The sequence below is a fragment of the Mustelus asterias genome, chromosome 15, assembly GCF_964213995.1.
Source record: "Mustelus asterias chromosome 15, sMusAst1.hap1.1, whole genome shotgun sequence".
Lineage (NCBI taxonomy): Eukaryota > Metazoa > Chordata > Chondrichthyes > Carcharhiniformes > Triakidae > Mustelus > Mustelus asterias.
This window is the reverse complement of record NC_135815.1, coordinates 78,689,341-78,708,258: the sequence shown is the minus strand read 5'-3', so window position 1 is coordinate 78,708,258 and position 18,918 is coordinate 78,689,341. Positions and strand designations below refer to the sequence as shown.

General features: G+C 43.0%; 1 protein-coding gene across 3 annotated transcripts in view; it reads left to right on the top strand.

Annotated features, from left to right (window-relative positions):
- Nucleotides 1-18,918, top strand: part of morn2 (MORN repeat containing 2) — a 43,656-nt gene that overhangs the window by 2,368 nt on the left and 22,370 nt on the right. For 2 of the 3 annotated variants that reach the window (XM_078230207.1, XM_078230209.1), the window contains exons 2-3: nt 7,129-7,167; nt 9,680-9,733. In XM_078230207.1, coding sequence (XP_078086333.1) covers nt 7,129-7,167; nt 9,680-9,733 — 93 coding nt within the window. The remainder of the gene's footprint in view (nt 1-7,128; nt 7,168-9,679; nt 9,734-18,918) is intronic. The other variant, XM_078230208.1, reaches the window with a different exon arrangement.

Here is an 18,918-nt window from a genome sequence, read left to right as displayed (position 1 = left end):
AAGCTGTTCTTGAGTCGGTTGGTACGTGTCCTCAGACTTTTGTATCTTTTTCCCGACAGAAGAAGGTGGAAGAGAGTATGTCCGAGGTCCGTGGGGTCCTTAATTATGCTGGCTGCTTTTCTGAGGCAGCGGGAAGTGTAGACAGTGTCAATGAGTTCGAGGCTGGTTTGAGTGATGGACTGGGCTTCGTTCATGACCCCTTGTAGTTTCCTGCAGTCTTGGACAGAGCAGGAACCATACCAAGCTGTGATTCAACCAGAAAGAATGCTTATACTAAAAGAAAATGCTGAAAAATCTCAACAGGTCTGGCAGCATCTGTAAGGAGAGAAAAGAGCTGACGTTTTGAGTCCAGATGATCCTTTGTCAAAGCTAAAAGGCATAGAAAATGGGAGATATTTATACTGCAGGGTGAGGGAATGAAAGATGAGTCATAGCCACAGAAACCAGGGAAAGGGCTGCTAATGGCAGTCCATGGAGAGAATAAAGAGTGTGAATGGCCAAACGGCAGAGAAACTAAAATCAGAGGATAAGCTGTGACAAATGAAGATGTGGGGCGAGAAGGAGAAATGGGTGGGAGAGAGGTAAAATTTAGGGGAAAGGGGGAGAAAAGGGAAGGAAAGGGAGGATAAAGTAGGGGGAAAGAGTGGATGGGGGAAAGAAAAATGAAGATAGACTAAATAAAAGGTAGAGAACAGTAAAAAATTAAATAAAATGAAAACAAAGGGGTCGAGGTGGGTAGAGTTAATCATCTGAAGTTGTTGAATTCGATGTTGAGACTGGAAGGTTGTAAAGTGCCTAGCCAGAAGGTGAGATGCTGTTCCTCCAGTTTGCGCTGAGCTTCACTGGAACATCCCAGGACAGACATGGGAGCAGGATCATGTGTTAAAATGGCAAGCAATCAGGATCCTGATTGTGCACATCCAGAAAGAATGCTTTCTATGGTGCAACTGTAAAAGTTGGTGAGAGTCGTAGTGGACACGCCAAATTTCCTTAGTCTTCTGAGAAAGTAGAGGCGTTGGTGAGTTTTCTTAACTATGGCGTAGGTAAGAAAGGACCAGGAAAGGTTGTTAGTGATCTGGACACCTAAATACTTGAAGCTCCCAACCATTTCTACTTCAACCCCATTGATGTAGACAGGGGCATGTCCTCCACTACGCTTCCTGAAGTCAATGACTGACAATCTCCTTCGTTTTGTTGACATTGAGGGAGAGATTATTGTCGTCGCAGCAGTTCACCAGATTCTCTATCTCTTTCCTGTTCTCCGTCTTGTAATTGTTTGAGATCCGACCCACTACGGTGGTGTCATCAGCAAACTTGAAAATTGAAGATATTCCATGGAAAATGTATAAAAGCACATATTAGTTGTTAGAGTCTTCGGTATCCTCTCCCACCTCTCTATCTGGCACATTGATAACTACATCAGTGCTATTTCCTGCTCTCAAGCCAAGTGGTGAAATTACATCTACTTTTGCTTCCAATTTCCATTCCTTACTTGCCCTCACAAACCATTTCTGACTCTTCCCTTCCCGGACTTCTCTATCTTTATTTCTAGGGTTAGGCTGTTGATCAGCACCGACCCAGAAGGAAAGAACAGCTCGGATTTCCCCATTTTACTGTTTTTTCCTTCTGGGTACTGTAAACCCTTTGATTCCCACTGCTACCTTGATTATACCTCCCTTCCCTGACTTCCTGAAAGGATTCTATACTATTCTCCCTATTTCTGTCACTATCGCATCTGTTTTGATGATATTACCTTCCATATTGGTGCTTTTAGTATGTCTTCCTTTATCCTCAATTGAGGATTCCACTCCACCATGGTTAACAGGGCCCTTTGATTGTGCCTTTCCAATTTCCCTGCCCTCAACCTTTCACCTCGCTTCCCAAACTATAATAAGATTCTCATAGTCCTCGCCTTCCACTCCACGAGCCTTAACATTAAATGGATCACCCTTTGTCATTTCCAACACCACTAGTGTAATGCCACCACCAAACACATCTTTCCCTCCACTTTCAACATTCTGAAGGGACTCTTCCCTCTGTGACACCCTAGTCCACTTTAATCACCTCAATAATCCTCACCCCCTCCCATTGCACCTCCCCATGAAAGTGCAGGAGACAAGACCTGCCATTTTACCTCCTCCCCATCTACCATTAAATACTCCTTCCAGATTAAGCAGGGATTCACTTGTACCTCTTTCAACTTAGTAGGCTGTATTCACCATTCATAAGGCGGTCTCCTCTACGCTGGGGAGATCAAACACAAATTAGATAATCACTTTGTGGAACATCTCTGGCAGTCTGCAACCATGACTCTGTGCTTCTGGTTGTTTGTCATTTAAATTCTCTGCCTCTCTCCCACTGTGACCACTCTCTTCTTAGTCTCCTACTTGATTCTAATGAATATCAATGAAACCTAGAGGAACAGCACCGCGCCTTTCGATCAGGCACTTTACAGCTTGCCAGATTCAATATTGAGTTCCGCAATTTCGGATCATTAGCACTGGTCACATTTTTTCCAACAACAGATTCAAGTAATGATTCTGCTGTTGTCACTTACAACTCCTCCAGACTTATCTTTTGATTTACTTTTTGTCCCATTACCACTCCGTTTGGTTTGTACCATCACCCTTTGTCCTTTGATGACTCCTATCTTCCAATGTATCCCAGATATTTACATAAGAACTAGGAGCAGGCGTAGGCCATCTGGCCGCTTGAGGTTGCTCCGCCATTCAATAAGATCATGGCTGATCTTTTCGTGGACTCAGCTCCACTCACTCACCCACTCACCATGACCCTTAATTCCTTTACTGTTCAAAAATCTATCTATCTTTGCCTAAAAAACATTCAACGAGGTAACCTCAACTACTTCACTAGACAGGGAATTCCACAGATTCACAACCCTTTGGATGAAAAAGTTCCTCCTCAACTCAGTCCTAAATCTGCTCCCTCTTATTTTGAGGCTATGTTCCCTAGTTTTAGTTTCACCCACCAGTGGAAACAATCTCCCTGCTTCTATCTTATCTATTCTCTTCATAATTTTACATGTTTCTATAAAATCCCACCTCATTCTTCTAAATTCCAATGAGTATAGTTCCTCTCTATTCAGTCTCTCCTCATAAACTAACGCTCTCAACTCCGGAATCAACCCAGTGAATCTCCTCTGCATCCCCTCCAGTGCCAGTATATCCATTCTCAAGTAAGGAGACCAAAACTGTACACAGTATTCTATGTGTGGCCTCACCAGCACCTTATACAGTTGCAACATAACCTCCCTGTTTTTAAAACTCCATCCCTCTAGCAATGAAGAACAAAATTCCCTTTGCCTTCTTAATTACCTGCTGCACCTGCAAACCAACCTTTTGCGATTCATGCACAAGGACACCCAGGTCCCTCTGCACATTTAAATAATAGTCAATTTTGCTGTTATTCCTACCAAAATGGATGACCTCACACTTACCAACATTGTACTCCATCTACTAGACCCTTGCCCACTCACTTAAACTATCTATATCCCTCTGCAGACTTTCAGTGTCCTCTGTACACTTTGCTCTACCATTCATCTTAATGTCATCTGCGAACTTTGACACACTACACTTGGTCCCCAACTCCAAATCATCTATGTAAATTGTAAACAATTGTGGACCCAACACTGATCCCTGAGACACAGCACTAGTCACTGATCACCAACCAGAAAAGCACTTATTTATCCTCTTTGCTTTCTGTTAGTTAACCAATCCTCTATCCATGCTAATACATTACCGTAATGCCATGCACCTTTATCTTATGCAGCAGCCTTTAGTGCAGCACCTTGTCGAATGCCTTCTGGAAATCCAGATAAACCGCATTTACTTTTGTTCTCTTCTCTCCACTGCTCCTTTCCTTGTCGCTGTGCGTGCTTAAAAGCCTATTATATTTCTAACTTTTCCCAGTTTTGATGAAAAATCATCAACTTGAAATGTTAACTCAGTTTCCCTCTCCACTAATGCTACCTGGCGTACTGTCAGATTTTCTGTTTTTATTTCAGATTTCCAGCATATACAGTATTTTACTTTTGTATCAGTTGTCACTTTATACCTAGATAGACCAAAATACTGTATATGCTGGAAATCTGAAATAAAAACAGAAAATCTGACAGTACGCCAGGTAGCATTAGTGGAGAGGGAAACTGAGTTAACATTTCAAGTTGATGATTTTTCATCAAAACTGGGAAAAGTTAGAAATATAATAGGCTTTTAAGCACGCACAGCGACAAGGAAGTGACTTTTTTTTATAAATGGCTAAGTTTATACAACCTTATAAAATTGACAAGCACCAAAAGGCCATCTGGTTAAACCAGCCTGCCCCATTCCTCATGACAGGACACTTCCGACAATCCTCCAATCACTTCAATTTTGCAGCCATGTGGGGCCAAAGAAAGGAAAACACCCAGATTCAACATTTATTTATGTGGCTTGCATCATATATACCTTTGCATGTCGGTGAAAATCACCAAAACTTTTTAAGTCCCACATAAGAGGTTTGTGTGCAAAATTAAAGCACATGATATTGGGAGTAATATACTGGCATGGACTGAGAATTGGTTTGCAGACCAGAGAGTAGGAATAAATGGATGTTTTTTGGTGTGGCAGGCAGTGACTCATGAGGTTTCACAGGGATCAGTGCTTGGGCATCAGCTATTCATAATCTATATCAATGATTTGGAGGAGGGAACCAATATATTCAAGTTTTCTCTGATACAAAACTAGGGGGAATGTGAGTACTGAGGAGGATGTAAAGAGCATTCAAGATGACTTAGACAAGTTGAGTGAGTGGATAAATACATGGCAGATGCAGTATAACGTGGATAAGTGTGAAGTTGTCCACTTTGATAGGAAAAACAGGAAGGCAGAGTATTATTTAAATGGTGATGGTTTGGGAAATATTGACGTAGAAAGGAAGCTAGATGTCCTTGTGCAGTCATTAAAAGCAAGCATGTAGGTGCAGGAAGTAGTTAGGAAGGCAAATGGAATGTTGACCTTCATTGCAAGAGTACTTAAGTACAGGAGCAAGGGCGTCTTACTGAAGTTGTACAAGGTCTAGGTGAGACCGCATCTGGAGCACCGTGTGCCATCTTGGTCTCCTTGCATAAGAACGGATATACATGCCATAGAGAGAGTGTAGCAAAGGCTCACCAGACTGATTCCTGGGATGGCAGGATTGTCATATGAGGAGAGATTGGGTTGACTCGGCCTGTATTCTCTGGAGTTTAGAGGAGTGAGAGGGAATCACATTGAAACATATAAAAGTCTGACAAGACTGGACAGACTGGATGTCGGGATGAGTTTCCCCTGATTGGGACCATGAAACAAGGGATCACAGTCTTAGGATATGGGGTTGGATTTAGGATTGGGATGAGGAGAAATTGCTTCACTCAGAGGGTGGTGAACCTGTGAAGAAGACAGTGGAGGCCAAGTCACTGAATATATTGAAGAAGGAAATAAATTTTGAGACACTAAAGGCGTCAAGGGATAGGGGGGGAGAGTGGGAATATGGCATTGAGATAGAGATGAGCCATGATCATATTGAATGGAAGAGCAGGCTTCAGAGACTGAATGGCCAACTCCAACTCCTGTTTTCTATGTTTCTATGTTTAATGTAATGGTGGGTGCCATGCAGACAGGGCCTGGAGATTTCAGGGGAGATTGGGTGCACAAAACCAAAAAATAAAGTTAGTGTGTCAGATTCTCTGATTTTCACTTGATGGAATTGTTACATTTTTCCTTCTGGAAAATCATAATATGATTTGGCAAAGTCAGTACAATTTTATGAAAAGGAAATTATGTTTGACAAATGATGTGTGGGTTAAGTTGATTGGCCATGGTAAATTGTCCCTTAGTGTCATGAGGATTAGCAGAGTAAATGTGTGGAGTTACGGGGATAGGACCTGGGTGGAATTATTGTCGTGGCAGGCTCGATGGGCTGAATGGCCTCCTCCTGCACTGTAAGATTCTATGATCTAAGTCTACTGTTTTTTCAGGAGATTTTTTAATGAGGTGATTTGACAGGATAGATGCTAAAAGGCTGTTTTCCAAAATCCAGAATATAGTTTTAAACTAAAGGGTTGGCTGAGACATGGAAAAGCTTCTTACTGAAAAGATTATGAGTCTTTGGAATTTTCTAACCCAAAGGGCTGGAGATGCTCAGTTGATGAGTATACTCAAGACTGAAATAAATTTTTGGGCATGCAGGGAGTCACAGAATATGTATTTAGGGAAGGAAAATGGAATTGATGTTCAGATGCGATCTTATTGAACAGTGGTGCAGACTCCGTGAACTGCACGCTTACTGCTGCTACTAAGTTCTTAAGTAACATGAATTGTAATGAATGATTGAGAACAATTATATTGTTAAAGATCCAAATACATTGTAAATAGCTTTCATTAGGCTTGTTCTCTGTTTTTGACTGGATAAAATCAATTGTTTTGTACTTCTTGGGGCAATTTTATGAAGGTGACAGGGGTCTTGGCTGCTAATGAGACCTGCATTGCCTCCTTTCACAATTAAGAGGCCAACAGGACTGACAGTTCTTTTGCTCAGAAGCACCTCCCAAGAGGCTGTTGCTGGAATTCCTCCATTAAAGGTCCAGGATTATGGAGTGACCCAGACCACCCAGAAGGAAAAAGCAGTAAAATGGATGCTGGTCCAAATATGAATGCTGGTCCAAATTGGACATGTGTACTTTAAAATGGAACACCAGTAAAATGGAAATAAGAATGCTAGAATCAAAAGTTATGAAGGTCAGGCAGGAAAGTGGAGGTAAGACCACAGTCAGATCAGTCATGAGCTTATTGGAAGGTGCAGCAGGCACAATGGGCTAAATGGCCTACTCCTGTTCCTATTTCTTATCTTAATTGTCCATCCATTTCAACGGGGTAGCTAGACCATCCTCGGGCTTTCTGTCACAGACTTAATGGAGTGGAGACAGGAAGGTGGCAGAATACCCACCTGCCACCATCCTACCTGATTAAATGCTTTCCCCACCACCAATCCCACCAAAGGAGAGAACATAAAATCCAGCCCCTTGTGCAAAGGTGTTGGTGTCTGTATTCCCAGTTGCCACTAACTTCCATGTTTGCTACCTTCTTATAGTGAAACCAAGAAAGAAAACGCAATCCGGGGAAAAAACAGGTAAGTCTTCTTCACAACCTCTTGCTCTCATTTGAAATTTATTTAAATACCCTTCTTTATAAAATTGGAGAATTATTTGTTATTCATCCCAACTCAGAAAACTTGAGCATTTCAGGCAAAGTTAAATTAATTAGATGAACTGTTATTTATTTAATTGTTAATAATCTTTTTAAATTTCCATAGAATTTAAAGCACTAAGATATGAAGGGCAGTATTTTATGTTCCCCTGCTGGCAGGTTTGTAGGTGGAGGTTCTTGCCCTCCCGGATCTCACCACAGTTTTACAGTGGGATGGGTCTGACCGAGGCTCCACTCCCACCTCCTTCCCCTGTGCTCTTGCCCCAATTGAGGCCTTTTAATATCCAATCAAAGATCACTTAAGGGCCATTACCCACCCAGCCTCAATTTTAAGGCTGGCGGGAAGAGTTCAAGGGCAAGAGGGGAGCCTGAAAAGTGACCCTGCTCAGGTCTCAGATGGGTTGGGTGGGAGTGTGGCCACCTTTTAACATTGGGTGCCTGCAACCCCACCCAAAAAGGTCTGGCCATTGCAAGTGCTTCCTCCCCCCTGACTCCTACCTGCCTCTGCCCACCACACCAGGCCTCATCTCCTGGGACCCCCAGATTTACCTGGTTCTAGACTTCAAGGACCTAGACTCTGGGGATTGCTTGCAATCCCAGTCCTGGCCACTGCAGCTTCTGGTGAGCTGGGGCTAGAGCTGCTGGCCAATCAGATTGGCCAACTGCTCTCCAAGGTGGGACTTCCTCCTAGGTAAGGGGTGAAAGTTCCACCTCTAGATGTTTGCAACACAAAATGGGGAGATGGTGGCAATCCACAAGTCCATGCTCGAGGGTTACAGGTTCAAATCTCACCCTGGCAGTTGATGGGATTTGAATTCAGTTAATAAATTTGAAATCTTGGTACCATAATGTTGGTCATAACAAATGTTATCAATCGCTGTAAAGCTCTGGTTCCCTAATATCCTTTAGGGAAGGAAATCCGCCATCCTTAACCTGTCTGGTCTACATGATGTGGTTGACTCTTAGCTCCCCTTTAAAATGGTCTAGAAAGCCACTCAATTCAAGGGCGATTAGGAAGGATAACAAATGTTGGCCTTGTCAGTGACACCCATATTCCATGAAAGATTTTTAAAAATTGTCAACCTTACATCCCCAACAGGCTATATGGGTGACGAGAAACTAAAATAGAATAATTCACACGGGCCCATCTGAGCTGAGTTTGTGAGAGTTAGGGGAGTTTAGTGAGAGCTTATATTTAACACTTGATCTGAGGGCACTCAATAGCCACACTTGTGCAAAACGTAGATAGGTATTCCATTCTTCTATACTGTTATTTACAGCTTGATCAATACAAGAATATAAGTTTAGATGAAGATGTTTAATTACTTTGTAACTATGCTTCAACTTTCTGCAGTTGAACATCAGGAAAAGCAATCTTATTAGAATACTGTTAAAAGCTTCCTGCCTTTACCTAGCTCCTAATGCCATTCCTTTTGCCATTTGCTCACTTTGGTTGAAGCAGACAGTGCTCAATTTTGCTGCTTTGCTTGACACACACAAAGTGGTTAGAGAACCACATTGGTTTGTTCTGGCCTTATTCCTATGATTCAAAATCAAACTTCAAATCCTTCATCAAACTTCTACTTCCAAAACATTGTCAGTCTTTACCCTGACTTCAACCACATCATACTTTCATTATCTCATCTTTATTTCTGTAGCACCCTCATTAGCTGCTTCCCAAGCTTTTCCATGTACAAATTTCTGTCTAGTCCAAAACCTCACCACTCACATTCTGTCCGACGCCAAGCCCCACTAATCCATCACTTTTACCCTTTCCAACCTCCAGTGGCTATTCTTTCTCTCAATGATCCAAATTCTTGTCTTTATTTCTAAATCCCTCAATAGCTTCAATCCCATTTTACCACTTCTACTTTGCAGAAGCAAATAATAACTTCCAGTTGGTACTTCTCTCTGCTAGCAAATTCACAAGATTGAGCCATTTCACTCCAAGGTGCAGTATAACTAGTGTGAGTACGAATGGTACAAACCCGTGACTCCATTGCACCAGCACTACATAAGGTTAAAACATTCTTGTTTTTGGCTGTTACTCCAAACAAAAGACTTGTTAAATTTAGCCAGTGAGCAAATGAGCTTTATGCAGACTATGAAAGTCACAAGTTCAAACCCTGGTAAACATGTTTATAAAGAACAGATTTACAGTTTTTTTTACACACAATGTACAGAGGAAGTATCCTTCCCCTCATCCACACCAATCCAAATTGTTTATATGGAAAATGCAGATTTTTGATGTGCAACACAGGCAAGACATATGGGTTGAAAGAGCGATATCAGTGCAAAACATGGATGGTTGATTCACAAAATGCAGTTTTACCTTCAATTAATGTAATATCAAAATCTGAATGAGATGCTAACTTCTACGGCTATGCAAGTACAAATTATAAACAAGATTACAATTTTCCTTATCTTTCTTTAAGCAATTCCTGAAGTTTTAACTGTTCACGTCATCTTTCCCAATGAAGAAAGATATGGTAAGTCAATAATCTGTGCTCCAAATGGTAGTTGACAGCGGTAAAGCACAATTCTATTGTGCTGTGCAAAAATGTTCTTTCACCAGGTTGTTTTTATTTTTCTGATTCCCTTCCCCAGTTGTCAGTGTGTCTTTTGGACCTGCTGAAATCAGTATACTTGTTTTTGTCACATGCCTTTTGCTACAATGTGACTTTACGACAAACAGTGATTCCAAAGATTCTCCTGAATTTCTGCCCAGATTATACTCAATGATGTTCAGATATAATTTTAAATTAGAGCTATACTGGGTTCAAAATACTTAGCAGAGGACTTTACTTCACAGCAATTGAAATTTACACGTTTTTAAAAGTGATCCAGTTACACTTGATGTGCATGGTGCTAGAAATGAATCATTTCAGCGGGAGATTAAACTCTAATTGTTCATCATATTCACCCAATTTACTTTGCAGCCAGTGAATTCAGTAGTTTATTTAAGTTCTGCTCTACTCCTGGTTTTAAAAAAAAGGTACATGATACAAAATGGGGAACAGTATGACTGGCAGTCTATTTCATCAGCTAGCTAGGAAAGATAACATGACTGACAGTTGTGATTATAAGTGAGTTATGTAGTTCCCCTTCCTAAATTGATTAAGCTGAAAGATCGGTATTCTCCATTATGTACCCTGTACATACATGCATGAGGATAATTATAAAATAGATGTAATTGATTTAAGCACCAGTACTCCCACTGTCACATGAGCTGCCTTTCATTTCTTTCCATAGTTGATTGATCATTTTCTAGGCAGAGATTAAGTATAGAAAACACGAGGTTGTAGTCATGTTAGTGTGAAAATTGAGTCGCTGATTGATCACAGACATATTTTTAAAAACTGTACAAAATAAATTTGTTGTTGCCTGGAATAGGGGTCATTTAAAATCTTCAGTTTAACTCCGCTGCTGGTGTTGGAGCACAACAATCACAATTCAGCAGAATGGTGGTTATTCATGTCAGAGGACACAGTTCTTTCCAAGATCTGCTCAACTGGAGAGAGTTGCTGAACATGGCGAGGCATCAATGAAAAGAAAAATGACAGAGGATCAGCAGCAAGGTGCGAACGGTTTTGCCAGTAACACTGGATGAAGGAGTCCAGTTCAAACATTGGTGGGGCTTGATGTTGCAGGCCCATTGTGGGGTGGCTTCCAAGGAGCTAGTGGCTTTCTCTGTGGAACTTTAATGAATCCCTGCAGGCCCTTATGACAACCATACCAAATATAGATGCTAACATTTCTGCCACGTTAAACAGGATGACAGATACATTAGCAGTGGTCTTACACTGATCAGCTCTAAGCTGTTTTACCCCAGAGACAGGAGTGACATGCTGTCAGCATAGGAGGGGAATGATCGTGAAAAAGGACATGAAAGTGGGAACTTTACTCAAAGCACTGCTGTTTCTGATCTGTTACACCCACCATCCCTTCAAGCAGTATCTGCCATGATACCTTCTCTCCTCATAGCGTAATTTTTCCCTGCACAGGTGCAGGTGGGACAGACTTTGGCAAGGTATCAAGATCCAGTGGTTGTTAGCCATTAGCATACAAAAGTTAGACCAAGGTCAGAGCAGTCTGTCATGGCTTCAGCTACAGCCATTGGGTTGCGCCAAAGAACAAAAAAAATTACAGCACAGGAACAGGCCCTTCGGCCTTCCAAGCCTGCACCGACCATACCTCCCAACTGAACTAAAATCCCCTACCCTTCCGGGGACCATATCCCTCTATTCCCATCCTATTCGTGTATTTGTCCCCTTAAAACTCACTATCGTAACTGCTTCCATTACCTTCCCTGGTAACGAGTTCCAGGCACCCACCACCCTCTGTGTAAAAAAAAAACTTGCTTCGTACATCTCCTTTAAACCTTGCTCCTCGCACCTTAAACTTATGCCCCCTAGCAATAGACTCTTCCATCCTGGGAAAAAGCTTCTGACTGTCCATGCTGTCCATGCCCCTCATAATCTTGTAGACTTCTATCAGGTCGCCCCTCAACCTCCGTCGTTCCAGTGAGAACAAACCAAGTTTCTCCAACCTCTCATCATAGCTAATGCCCTCCATACCAGGCAACATCCTGGTAAATCTTTTCTGTACCCTCGCCAAAGCCTCCACATCCTTTTGGTAGTGTGGCGACCAGAATTGAACACTATATTCCAAGTACAGCCTAACAAAGCTGCAACATGACTTGCCAATTTTAAAACTCAATGTCCCGGCTAATGAAGGCAAGCATGCCGTGTGCCTTCTTGACTACCTTCTCCACCTGCATTGCCACTTTCAGTGACCTGTGTACCTATACACCCAGATCCCTCTGCCTATCAATACTCTTAAAGGTTCTGCCATTTAATGTATATTGCCTATCTTTAGTAGACCTTCCAAAATGCATTACCTCACATTTGTCCATTTAGAATGCTAGAGAGAGTAAAGGAAAAGCTCTGTAGTTTACCAAGCATGTGCCGAAGAGTGTTTATGAAAATATTTTGTTCGTATCTCTTAACTAAATTAAAGTTTCTATAGTTGATTACGAATTGAAACTTGTGTCTTTTTTTAACCATATTTTGGTTAGTGCAGTTCAGATATAATAAACTCTGAATCTTGATAAGTTGCAGACTGAAATACACATAGGATGTTTTCATGTCACGCAGGATAGCAGAAAACGCTTAGTTACTATGAAATTGCATTCAGGCTGAACCATTGTTCAATATTTATTTACAAATAAAATTATGGTTGAATCTTAACTTTCAGATCCACTCGGTGGGGAAGGAATTGAAGCATTGTGGATATGTTTTGATAGAGCCAGAACCTGCGCAGATGGCAAGGCAGCATCATGTTTCAGTGCTTCGTCCCTGGAGATAATGCTATAGGCTGTATGGGCCCACAGGAATATTCTGATCCTTACAGACAGGATAAAGAAGGCAGACTCTGAAAAACAAGGAAGAGTGGCTGCAAGTGGCAGAAGAGGTTAGCAGCAGGAGGTTGCTTCGCTTCTGGATACAGTGCTGCAAAAGATTTGGTAACCTGATCAGGATAGGATAGGTGAACGCATGGCACATTAAAGTAAAAAGTCCCTTACTGTGCCTTCCTCAGCCTTCTGTTACACATCACTTATCATGTCAGCACACCTTGCAGCTGCATTCATCCCTCTTTGTCGAGGCATCTCCTCGCATCCAAAGTTGACAACCCATCAGTGATGCTCGCCCTCATCCTATAACAATGTCACACTCATCCCTCCACATATGCTGGCCTTCCATTTTCTCAATACATTTCACTCAGCATACTTACAGGTATTTTCTTTCTTACCTTACAGGAGAAGAGAACAAAAACAACAGGGAGAGGCAGAGAGCCCTTCTGTCATCTCCACCTTCACTGGTGAAGTGGAGGTGGTGATGAAGATAAGGTAGGTCTTGCCATTCCGGCCATTGGAAGTAGGAGTCTTCCAGCTACCTGATGATAAAATTAAATATAACATAACTACATGGCATATAATGCTCACTGATGTTGACTTGATGTCAACAGCCACTGAAATATGATGATCTGCACAATAGTGATTTAGAAATGTCAAGGTAAGAGGATTATTTCATCTCCCGCAGGTCCTCGGGCATCTCTCGGGAAATGATGCGGAGAAGAACAAAGTCTTCTGAGAAGAGGTCATTCTGCCTGCACCATCACAGGATTCATGTGCACCCTCCGCTAACTCAAATACACACACCTTGGTGGCTTGGCCAAGACAGATGGTTGGGTTGTCAGACGATGAAGCGCATGCCACATGTGAGAAGGAGCAAGTGGTGGAGACCGAAAAAGCAGTGGAAACAGTTGCAGCTGTGGAGATTCCCTGTCAGAAGGCGCAGGACACACCAAGTAGAGTTCAGCTGGACACTGTTGTTGAACCCCGAGGCCTTCAATAAAGAGAAAACACCTATTCTGGAGCAGCATGAGAAAATGTGGGAGGTTCTGTCAGCTTTTCCAGATGTGGTACGCACGATTGGAGAGAGATTGGAGGAGTTTCTATTCAACTAATCATCTAACGCCCTCTTGAATGCCTCCAGGCAGTGCATTCTAGACCCGAACTACTCATGTGAAAAACATTTTTCACATCACATTTGCTTGTTTTACAAATCCCTTTAAATCTGTGCCCTATCATCCATAGAAAGAGTGACCACCTGCACAGATAATCAGACACAGCAGGTAACTGAGTGTATGCTGGCTTTCACCATGACCTGCACTCTCAGCCAACTACCTTATTGAGAAATGTGAAAATCATAGAATCATAGAAGCCCTACAGTGCAGAAAGAGGCCATTTGGCCCATCGAATCTGCACCGACCGCAATCCCACCCCGGCCCTACCCCCTTATCCCTACATATTTACCCGCTAATCCCTCTAACCTACGCATCTCAGGACACTAAGGGGCAATTTTAGCATGGCCAATCAACCTAACCCGCACATCTTTGGACTCCAAAGATGACCCCAAAGATAGGTGAAAAGATTCACCTTGGCCATACAGCACCTCAGTTAAGTCCAAAAAATGTTCTCCAGCTCTTGGTTAACAGACAAGTGCAGGTGGGCCACAACAGGTGAGATGGAAGTGGGACCTTGCTCAAAGTGCATCCACTTCTTACCCTTGCATCCCACCATTCAGAGCCCCACCTGCTGCCTCCCATCCTGATGGCAGTCTCTCTGCTTGCACAAGTGCAAGTGAGACAGTGTTTGACAAGGCCCTCACAGTCTCCAAAACCCAGAGGAAGTTGTCTAAGAACATCTAAGCTGGCAAAGCTGGGATATGAATAGCCTGCCTCTAGCTGTACTGAAGCCAGATGTGTTGCATTTTGTAGGAGTAATAGAAAATTGAAGAGGGTAGAAAATTCCAAATATTCACCACCCTCTAAGTGAAGAAACTTCTCCTCAATCCTAAATGGCCGATCTCTTATTATGAGACTGCGACCCCTGATTCTAGACACCCCCCTCCCCAAACCAGGTGAGATATCCTTCCTATATCCACCCTGTTGAGCCCTGTAAGAATTTTGTACACTTCAGTGAGCTCACCTCTCATTCTTCTGAACTTTAGAAAATATGGGCCCAGTCTTCTCAATCTCTCCTCATAGAGCAATCCCTCCCAGTTTAGGGAATAGTCTGGTGAACCTTTGTTGCACTCCCAATGGGGAGTATATCCTTCTTTAGGTAAGGAGACCAAAACTGCACACAATACTTCAGGTGTGGTCTCATCAAGGCTCAATACAATTGCAGTAAGACTTCTTTACTCCTGTATTCAAATCCCCCAGCAGTAAAGGTTAGCATACCAGCTGCGGTTATTCATGAAGACCTGCCTTCTCCACCTTGCCCCCCATTTGAGGTGTGGTAATCCTCAGGTTAAATCACCACCAGTCAGCTCTCCTCCTCAAAGGAGAGAACAGCCAATAGTCACCTGGGACTATGGCGACTTTACCTTTATTCCATCGGCCATGTCCTTGCTCACTCACTTAGCCTGTCTAAATCTCCTTGAAACCTCTTTGCATCCTCCTCACCTATCACATTCCCACCAAGTTTGTGTCATCTGCAAACTTGGAAATATTATATTTGGTCCTCACTTCCAATCATAGATTGTGATTACCCCAAGCACTGATCCTTGCGATACCCCACGTTTTTAGCCTGCCAGCCTAAAAAAGATCCGTTTATCCCCAATCTCTGTTTTCTGTCTATTAACCAATCCTCAATCCATGCCAGTATATTACCTCCAATTCCATGTGCTCTAAATCTGCTTACTAACCTCTCGTGTGAGACTTTATTGAAAGCCTTTTGAAAATCCAAATACACCACATCCACTGGTTCTTCCTTATCTGTTCTGCTAGAAACATCCTCAAAAGAGTCCCAACAGGTTTGTCAAACCTGATTTCTCTTTCATAAATCCATGTTAACTCTGCCAATCCTACTATTATTTTCCAAATGCTCAGTTATCACACATTTTATAATAGATTCTAGCATTTTCCCCATTATTGATGTCAGGATAACAGGTCTGTAGTTTCTTGTTTTCTCTCTCCCTCGTTTCCTAAATTGTTTGCTACCTTCCAATCTGCAGGCACTGCTCCAGCATCTAAAAAATTTTGAAAGATGATTATCAATACATCTACTATCACTATAGCCACCTCCTTCAACAGTCTTGTAAGATCAGGGTTTCCCAAACTTTTCCAGCCATGGAACCTTTTGACCTCCCAAGAGTAGTGGAGGAACCCCTGAGAAGCATTCTTATTGTGTTGAAGAGCCAAACCACAAAAAAGATTGCTTTTGCGCAATGGGTAGAAACTTACACAAACCTAATTTAAAGAAGTCTTTTCTATTTCTTAGATGTATTTGTTTATTTTGATTCAAAAAGTTATCCTATTAAAAAACGCATTCAGGTCTTACCTTTGCCATTTTTAATGGGGAGAGTTTTGCTGCAGCTATGGTTCAAATGGGAAGAGTACTGCTAGAATGCTGGATTCTCATATTGGACACACACACACAGACACACATCTCTCACTCGCTCTTCCCTACCCCCTCAACCGTCCCCATCCCCAACAGGGATCTCGCTCTTCCCTGTCTCACTCTGATCCATACAATTTGAGTTTCGTGCACTTTCCAGCTTGTCCAATCAGAGGCTGGATTCTGGAGACTCCAACCTATGATTGGACAATTTGTAAACAGCACAATACCCAAATTGTACAGATCAGCTTGCCCTCCACAGAACCCCTGGGAGGCTCCCACAGAACCCCTGGGAGGCTCTCACAGAACCCCGTTGTAGGTCATCAGGTCCAGGGATTTACTTACTTTCAGTCCCATTAATTTCTCCAACACAACTTTTTTACTAATACCAATTTCTTCCAGGTCCTCAATCTCACTTGGCTCCCCAGTATTTCAGGGAGGTTTATTTTGTATCTTCCTCTGTGAAGACAGACACAAGGGGGGTAATCTGGAGCCTGTGCTTGTTGTCTGTGGGAATGCTGGTGGGGGCTCGAGATTCTCCGAAACTAGATAGTTGTGAACTCACCGGCAAGATTGCGATTTCTGATTTTCGCTGTTCCTCATCGGTGGCGTAATCAGGTTCACCCCCACAATGGGCATGGACCTGATTTAAATACATATGCATATATTTGAATATTATTAAAGATCTCGCTCTTGGGCCTGGCACAGTTTACAACAGTTTCACCCAGACGTGAACCTGTCGTGGGGATCCCGTGGGGGCATAATGGTGAGTATAACCCTGGGGGAAAGGGACATGGCCTAGCAGTACCCCCTGGCACTGCCACTTGATACAGGTTGGCACTGTCAGCTTGGCACCATGCCCAGTGGGAGCTTCATGGGGGAGAGGGGAGGAATTAATTTACTTCTGGTGGTGGGAGGGAGATAATGTGGGAGCTGGGGATGTCGGAAATGGCTGCGGGGGGGGGTTGCCAGCACTGAGTCCATAGGACTCTTAAATCGGCCTCGCAGGTGGAGGATGCGGTCAAGAAGGCGTATGGCGTACTGGCCTTCATTAATCGAGGGATTGAGTTTAGGAGTCGGGAGATAATGCTGCAGCTTTATAGGACCCTGGTTAGACCCCACTTGGAGTACTGCGCGCAGTTCTGGTCACCTCATTACAGGAAAGATGTTGAAGCCATTGAAAGGGTGCAGAGGAGATTTACAAGGATGTTGCCTGGATTGGGGGGCATGCCTTATGAGGATAGGTTGAGGGAGCTTGGTCTCTTCTCCCTGGAGAGACGAAGGATGAGAGGTGACCTGATAGAGGTTTACAAGATGTTGAGAGGTCTGGATAGGGTAGACTCTCAGAGGCTATTTCCAAGGGCTGAAATGGTTGCTACGAGAGGACACAGGTTTAAGGTGCTGGGGGGTAGGTACAGAGGAGATGTCAGGGGTAAGTTTTTCACTCAGAGGGTGGTGGGTGAGTGGAATCGGCTGACGTCGGTGGTGGTGGAGGCAAACTCGTTGGGGTCTTTTAAGAGACTTCTGGATGAGTACATGGGATTTAATGGGATTGAGGGCTATAGATAGGCCTAGAGGTGGGGATGTGATCGGCGCAACTTGTGGGCCGAAGGGCCTGTTTGTGCTGTGGCTTTCTATGTTCTATGTTCTATGACTGTGTGGGTAGAGGATCGGGGGGAAGGAGTCCCATGTTTGGGGGGGGAAGGGGAATGTGGATGTTGGTATTGACTGTGTGGGTGGGGGGTCGGGACGGGCATTGACTGTATGGGTCGGCGGGAAAGGTTCCAATGTTCTGGGGCGGGGGGTTGGTGGTGAATACAGCCTCTAATCACCAGGGGTGAATGCTGACTTTGATCAGGAGGAGTTTTGTGGTGTGCATGCTATCTCTGATCAGTGGAAGGTGGGTGATGGGGGTAGCCCCTGAGATCTCTGTGGAAGGGTGGGGAGGTTACTTTTTGGTCTGATTGGTGTGCCCTTTAAACATGGTGCCTCAATCTCAGTGCAGCCGGGCATTGCCAGCATGTTGAGGCCCTGCAGCCCCCCCCCCCCCCCCCCCCCACATGATGGTGTGAAACATGCCCACCTGTTTTTTTGTGACAGAGTGTGGCAAGATATAGAGAGAAACACACTGTTTTTCTCCAGAACCAACATTGCCATTATTTAGTAAGATTTCGCCCGAGGTGTTTGTTTAGTTTCTCTGCCATTTCCATATTGCCCATTATAAATTCTCCATATTCTGCCTTTAATGGGCCCATAATTGTCTTTTCTAAAGTTTTTCTTCTTACATACTTACAGAAATTTTATGTTCTTTTTTATGTTCCTCGTTAGTTTATTTTCGTATTCTATTTTCTCTCTTTATCAATTTCTTAGTTCTTCTTTGCTGAAATTTAAAATGCACCCAATCCTGAGGCTTACTACTTTTTTGGCAACTTTATTTGTCTCTTCCTTTGATCTTAAGATCTTTAACTTCTCTTGTGAGCCATGATTGGATCACTTTTCTTGCTGGCTTTTTGGTCCTTAAAGGAATGTAAATTCATTGCAAATCATGTAATAATTCTTTAAATGTGAGCTATTGTCTGTCTGCCATCATATCTTTTAATGTAGTTCCCCAATCTACCTTAACCAACTTGCCCCTCATACCTTCCTAGTTTTCTTTGTTTAGATTGAATACCAGCATAACTTTCAAACTTCATTAAAATTTAATCATAC